We start from the raw sequence: 7,650 nt of genomic DNA, 5'->3' as shown, positions 1-7,650 counted from the left end.
CAGCTGGGGAAAAGAGAAGTACATCATCATTAATTTGACTGTGACCCCGGGGCTTCTCACATGTCTGAACCCGGGCTTCTCTAAGCGAGTCAGCAACACACCATGGCGCACCTAGACTTTCATCACTCTAAAGAGCAAAATGTAGTCCTTTACATAGATAGATAGATAGATAGATAGATAGATAGATAGATAGATAGATAGATAGATAGATAGATAGATAGATAGATAGATAGATAGATAGATAGATAGATAGATAGATAGATAGATCATAAATATACCAAAGAAAACACAGTAAATATATTTTAAGTGTCTTAAAAGCACAACATCGAATTTGTTTATTTGCGTAATTTACGTAAAAAAAAATAGAAATTTAAGTGGCATGTAAAACATAAGACTATCCTTAAATAGGATGGCCAATGTTCGTTGTCAATACATTTTATTGTTCAATAAAAAATGATCTCTTTCTACCTTTATAGTATCTCGTGATAAGGGCATATTATGCCTTTTTTTCCTTTTCTTTTCTTTTCATTTCTTTCTTTTTTTTTCTTCATGTTCTGACAGGTGAAATGTCTAGGTTAATGCTGGCTAACTATTAGACTTTATTAGATTATGTTAGATTATTTTTCTAATTGACTTTAGATCAATGATTCCGTAACAAAATAAAAAAGATTGTCGCAAAAAAAGTATTTTCACTAGTTGTAATGACATTTTAGAGATCAGTTTAATTGATAAGCTCCATTACAAGTCCATTGTGCCTGAAAATTTCACCCCCACCCCTCTTGTCACTCGCTGGGATTTTCGTCCAGAGAAATGCATATTAAAGTTAGAGTCTGGTCATTTTGAGTGGGTTTCTTCTGACGTCAGAGCCACCGGCGTTTAAAACAACCCGCATCTGGGCTGACGTCTTTAATACTAGTTTTTATAACGCAAAATATGTATTTCTGACATCAAAGACGGCTACTCGAAAAAATGCTTTACGATGCGCCCGGTTGTGTTGTAGAAGTTTAATACAGGAGATTGCTACTGGAAATCCTCAGGAAGGCGTTTAAGCAAATTAAACATGGTAGTATTGCGCTTCGCCCTATAAGCGTCCAGCAGCTTTATGCTTTACCAATCAATTGTTACAGTGAAACACAGCAGACCTGCAGTCTCGCCTGCTTTCTCGGAAACAGGGATCACTCTACAATGTCCTATCCTCAATTCGGATATCCTTACTCTTCTGCACCACAGGTAAGCTCACATTACGCGGTAATTCTATTCTGAACTGAATGTAGCATTTAAATTCAATTTCTGATTTTAAAACATTTCAACTTTATAGTGGAAGCGCTCTCACTCGATCTGTCATAGCGCAATAGAGAGACTCAGTGGTAGGCTATACCCTTCTCCGGTGTTATTCAGGGGTTCCCTCTGCGCTTATCGTTTTACAAATCTACTAACACGGGTTCGAGCCGCAGACGCATGCAGAAGTGGAAGCGCGATGACAGGGGGAAGGAGGACAACAGTTGTTTTTTGGCAATGATCCATAAATCGCATTGTCCTGTGGGGGCTGTTTTGGCATTGGCAAAGAAAAATGAACTTGCATGCACTTTCATCGGAAACGTTATCTACTGATAAAACGCGTGTTTTTAGCTATTGGTTAATATCATGTGAACTTTTTATGAGCTTGGCTTTGTTTGAATTGTATTTCTTTTCACACCATTCCAGTTCCTCATGACCACCAACTCTTTGACATCTTGCTGCGAGTCGAGTACCAGATCCATCTCGGATTCTTCAGCGCAGACGCCCGTCTACTGTCCCGTCTATGAAAGCAGACTGCTGGCCACTGCCAGACACGAGCTGAGCTCCGCCGCTGCGCTGGGAGTCTATGGGAACCCGTACACAAGCAGTCAAGGATATGGGAATTATGTTACTTATGGAGCCGACGCCTCTGCATTCTACTCTTTGGTGAGTCCATAATGTCAATATGTATTATTATGTAAGAATAATGTTACGATTTAGACGACAGAAAGTGTGTTTCTATTCTAGGACATACAGAAAGTTTGTAAAGTATTCTGGTGTTAGCAAAGAAATTTGGAGAAGCAAACATTGTGCCTAAGTGTTATACAAGGGACACTTTATATTTTCTATATCTTGTAAAATAAAATAAAGTCCAGGTCTGCCTGTATAATGACATACACTCTAAAAAATGCTATAGAACCATGCATCATTCAAAAGCAAATTAATATAAAAATGTTATATATAGGCTACACCTTTGTTCCTGAAAACAAATGCCACCCAGAACTTTATTGGCATTATAAAAACGTGGCACATAAATGTATATGTGTAACTGTATGAACATCAGCACATACTGACAAGTGTTGCATTTGATTACAGGGAACGTTTGATGCCAAGGATGGAAGTGCGACTGCGCATGCGGGTATAACCCAGGCTGCCGCATATTACCCATATGATCCCACCCTGGGACAGTATCAGTATGACAGGTATTGAATACTGGCCCTCATTAAGCATCTCCATTGCCAATTAACAAGTGCATGACTGAATTAATTTCATCAATTTTATAAGCACTATTAAACTAACTATCTAGCTTTATGTTTGGATACACTTCTACGAATTACACAATTCCTCAGATGTCACGAGCAATGGTCTTATACCTTTGATATATATTTGATGTTATATCATGCACTTCACGGTTTACCCTTCAGGGTTTTGCCTCAGATGTTTTTAATGGACAGATAGACGGCCAGTGCATTCTGTGTGCACTCGATCAAGCAATTCGCACGCTCTATTATCCCACTGAAACATACATGTTCAGTGCCAAAACAAGAGTTATGTGAAAGTTTAGCCGGTGAAATATTTAGAACGAGGTAAACAACAGCTCAGCAACTTCTTTATACCATAGATACGGATCTATGGAGGGAGGAACCAGAAGAAAAAATGCCACCCGTGAGACGACCAGCACGTTAAAAGCGTGGCTTCAGGAGCACAGGAAAAACCCATATCCTACCAAAGGAGAGAAGATCATGCTGGCCATCATCACCAAGATGACCCTCACACAAGTGTCCACATGGTTCGCCAACGCCAGGAGGAGACTCAAGAAGGAGAACAAGATGACATGGCCACCGAGAAACAAGGGCTCAGACGAGAAAAAATACGATGACGATGAGGATGGATCACAGGAAGATCAAATCAAAAGTGAAACCAATGATGATGGTCAGCGCCACTGCATTCTTTACGCTTACAAAACTTATCCATAGGAAAATTAACCATGCTTTTGCTACAACAACCATTACAAAAAAACAAATTTAATATTGTTTTATTTTAATATAGTATCCTTATATTTGTAGTAAAATTATGGTAATAAAAACCGTAATCAAGCCTAAAACCGACATACAAGTGTAGGTAATTTCCTATAATAATTCATTATTTATTTTTATGTGTTACCATGCTGTTGATTAACTAAAATATAAGATAAAGTTTATATTTCATTTCAAACCACGAGCTAAGAAATGTTTTTGAATGTTTCTGAAAAAAAATGCAAGCCCAAACTTTTAAAGTTCTAGCCAGAGGATAAAAAGCAATTTGTCTTCATAATACTGATCCAAAAACAAACATTACATTACCATACATTTCTAGCTTAATATACATTTAATAACAACACGTTTTATAGAGTATAATTAATTAAATAGTTTTTTTTTTAGTTATACATTATTTTAATTTCATAAAAAGTTCTATTTATGTATATATATATATTGTCTCTCACTCTTTTCTATCTTTTCTTACAGAGAGTAAAAGTCGAGAGGACAAGGAACTTCAGTTAAGTGACTTGGACGATTTTGACACCATTGAGTCAGAGAGCTCGGAGTGTGAACTTAAACATCGCTTTCACATGAACGCGCACATGGCGACCACCGACGATCGCCCCAAAGAAACCTCTCCAAAACTCTCCATTCCGGGTCTGCTCGAAGCTGACCGCGATTTAACCAAAAGTTGCTTAAAGACGTCCGCCGATGACTGCGAACATGACGTCGGCGACCTTCGGCACACCAAAACGTGTTTCCAACAGCAAGGCCATCCATTACTGGACAGCAAACCACGAATCTGGTCTTTGGCCCAGACCGCGACCTCGCTGATCCCAACAGAGTACTCTTCATGTATGCTTAGATGTCAACCATCACCCTCTGCCTGCTCGCCTGTTAACGGCCTAGATAGACAGCAGGATTCACCGGTCACCACTCTCAGAAACTGGGTAGATGGAGTTTTTCACGACCCCTTGTTTAGGCACAGCTCATTAAACCAAGCACAAACGAACACTACAGTTTCTTGGACCACCACGACCAAAGGGGCCATCTTAGAAACAGAAGCCCTTGGACGCTCCATAGCGAACACCAACGTTATAAAAACACAGCAGCTTGAGGCCAGCAAGGACAGTATGACTTTTCCAAAGGGGGTGAATAAAATATTCTGCTCCTAGCACACCCATTTACTCTTTGAAAACCGCGGTGGACTGTTTGGAATAGCTGCTAACGATTTTTATTTCATAACAGTTAGCAAAGACTGTAAATCAGTGGACCCAAAATATGTCTTACTTTTTGCTACATAAAAATGGGCTGTCATGGGAAAGTGTATGTATTTATTGTTGTATTGACATCTCACTGGTGAGGGTCCCAAAAAGGGATTGCTTTACAGTATATATTTATTTGTTTAGTTGAGTTTTGTAACGCACGTTCAATTTGTGTAAATTAACAACTATGGCTGGAAAGTTTACAATCCGATTTGGGGTTCTAATGTTGATTTGGCATGCATATGTTCCTAGTTTTCATTGGATATTATTTTAGATGAACTCGGACATTGTTGCAATGACTCACAAGTGTCACTGTTAAGATCGTATCGCACAAATGCACAAATCCCTGTTGAATTTGGGGAATGTTGAGATCTGCTCACTATAATAAAAAAAAAACAGCTGATGTTTCCAAGTCTTGGGTCCGTGCGTCGATCAAAGTCGCTGTCCTTGGTGCTGAATGTATACGCGTTTCTATGTTACAGGTTTTGTTAAACGTTATCTAACTGCTTTGCTTAAAATCTGTAAAGATCTATTTCTGTAAACGAAACACTTTGAACAGCTAATCTGCATTTATCACTAAATATCTGACAGTCATAATGGTGGCATTTTTTACATTTTGATTGTAAATTGACATAATAAAACACTCCGTTCATTTTTATTAAATGTACTTAATTATTTATTTATTTATTTATAAAATAGCATTTTTTTTCAAAACTAGAAAATAATAGAAAAAATGTATTTGATTACATCAACCTAATGCCCTAACAATCAAAACACCCGACTATTATTTATCTAAATAGTGATGTTCTCAGCAGCGAGTGCTCGGTGTTTACTGTGTTTGGGTTTGTAATAATCTCTCAATCACCGTTTATCATTCTCTCTCATACTCTGATGGGAGAGATGAGACCCCGAGGAGCCATAAGACAGCGCTGGATGAGCCCCATTAACCCGCCATAACCAGCCTGTAATTGGGATGTTTTTAGTCATCATTCACTTCACCCTATCGATTTCTACTCTCGTTCTGATAATATTATCGAAGCACCAAATCCTTTACTTTGACCCAGCACTTGAGTTCTCCTGACAGCCCGTTTATATGGTGGAAGGCGAGATCATTTGAAATGTTCATCGTGACACAGACCCCTCAATTTCTGAATGTTCCCTGTACTCACCGGGGCACGTCTCTATAAGTGAAAAGGGCAAGAGAATTAGTTGGTCTAGATAAAAGGGCAAAAACGCGCAGTCGAAAGTACGAGTTGACAGTGATGGTGAAAGTGTGGCCCCTGGAGGACTGGGGCCCGTTGAGAGGGGCCTAAGTGATGAATTTTAATGTGAAAACCAAACGATTGAGATCTTCTCTTGGGCGATCCACTGGACAAAGACGTCTGAAAAAGAAACAGCACAATGCACAACAAATAACTACATAGCGAATTGGTGTTAAAACAGGATTAGTATAACAAATAAATGCAATTAAAGTCGTTTTATTTTTTTGTTAATAAATGTATAAGAATTAAAACAGATTTGAAACATTTTACAAAGATTTTAAAAAGATTTATACAACAGAATATAGCATCTTATATTCAATGTTATAGTAAACTTTCACAGCGTTGTAAAACAGGGAAGGAGAAAAGAGAGAGAGAGAGAGACAGAAAGAGAGATGTGAAGCGTTTGACTTACTCATTCATCCGTGGTAAATTCACAGCCACAGTGGAGGGATGATGCTGAATTAACGGCGTTTTTACATAGAAAGCAAATCAAACTGTAATCAGCGACGCGTTACTTTTCATTAAGCGCCCGTGACAGCAGCATATTCAGACTCGACAGGGGACACGGGGACCCCTGAAATAAACTGCTCTCAAAACAGAGAGCCATAAGATAATTCCTTAAGCTCCATTAACAACTCTTAGCCGCGGGAAATAGAAAACATCTCCAAATCTAAAAGCTTTATCGACCTGCGCAAACCTCTACTGATGGCTTCGTTTTTTTCTTTTATTTATATATTTATGTTCCTTCAGCTTAAGGGACAGGAACGTCCAGCGGCGGTAATAGACTTTAACACAACACATTAACTGAGCAAGACTGGCGAAAAGATTTAGATCTTCAGCTGACCAATTAGTGTGTTTTATTTTCTTCACTGACTCCGTCAACCATCGGATTTAAGCGCAAACACTGCGCCTGACCTGCAAATACTATAGTGCTTATATCTCTGGTTACGATTAGCCTACTATTTGCATAAGTATTAAATCGTTGTTGAAACTCCCTCTTAAATCCATTTTTAGCAAAAAGTTTAGAGGAAACACAGGAAATTTGAGTAACAACCAAATAAATAAATTAATTAATTAATATCACCTTTCTTCTTCCTCCTCTTCTTCTTTCATTTCTTCTTCTTTTCGTTAATACTATTATTATAATCAATTGTATTATTATTATTTGTTTTATTAAGGGCTGGGAAAGATTAATCGCGATTAATCACATACAAAATAAAAGTTATTTTTTTGCATAATATATGTGTGTGTGTACTGTGTGTAACTATTGTGTATATTTAACCACACACACATTCATGTCATATTTTTTACTTTATATATTATATATTTATTAATTTATATATACAATAGAATATATAAAAATATAAATAAATTTATATACACATGTAAATGTTTCTTAAATACATACATGTCATATATTCACATTCACATAAAATCACTTTTATTTTGTATGCGATTAATCGCGATTAATCTTTCCCAGCCCTTTAGTTTTATAAAAAAATGAGGCAGCAAGTACTAACGTATAAAGTGACATTCTAATGCAAGCACCAAATCTAACCCTAAACCGAAGCGACAATGGTTTAAAAATAGGATAAAAACATTTGAGTAACCACACGTGATAATCACACGAAAACAGGAATTCGTTATACGATCACGGAAAAACGCGGAAATTCGTGATAATATCACGAAAAAAGAATAAAAAAAAAAATACTTGACTACTGTATATAAGTTTGTGAGACTGGGTAGCAAGTGAACACAAGTATCATCACATTAACTGTACAAGTCCATTTATATTGACTAGTTTTAAATTGAAGCTTGAAACTTCTT

The 7,650-nt window shown here is 37.3% G+C and overlaps 1 protein-coding gene across 1 annotated transcript; it reads left to right on the top strand.

Annotated features, from left to right (window-relative positions):
- Positions 1-838: 838 nt before the first annotated feature.
- Positions 839-6,941, top strand: irx4a (iroquois homeobox 4a). Its single transcript, XM_065246502.2, has 5 exons — positions 839-1,230; positions 1,705-1,944; positions 2,374-2,480; positions 2,900-3,210; positions 3,783-6,941. The coding sequence occupies exons 1-5, from the start codon at positions 1,186-1,188 to the stop codon at positions 4,469-4,471; spliced, it is 1,392 nt and encodes a 463-aa protein (XP_065102574.1). The 5' UTR covers positions 839-1,185; the 3' UTR covers positions 4,472-6,941.
- Positions 6,942-7,650: the final 709 nt, after the last annotated feature.

The sequence above is a fragment of the Paramisgurnus dabryanus genome, chromosome 13, assembly GCF_030506205.2.
Source record: "Paramisgurnus dabryanus chromosome 13, PD_genome_1.1, whole genome shotgun sequence".
In the NCBI taxonomy this organism is placed as follows: domain Eukaryota; kingdom Metazoa; phylum Chordata; class Actinopteri; order Cypriniformes; family Cobitidae; genus Paramisgurnus; species Paramisgurnus dabryanus.
The sequence above is the reverse complement of the archived record's forward strand: the minus strand, read 5'-3'. Positions and strand labels throughout refer to the sequence as shown.

Bases quoted from the DNA above. Each gene is read 5' to 3' on its own strand.
- irx4a (XM_065246502.2), top strand. From the start codon at position 1,186: ATGTCCTATCCTCAATTCGGATATCCTTACTCTTCTGCACCACAG. The intron at 1,945-2,373 runs GTGAGTCCATAA...ATTTGATTACAG, and splicing joins CCTCTGCATTCTACTCTTTG to GGAACGTTTGATGCCAAGGA. The intron at 2,481-2,899 runs GTATTGAATACT...TTTATACCATAG, and splicing joins GGACAGTATCAGTATGACAG to ATACGGATCTATGGAGGGAG.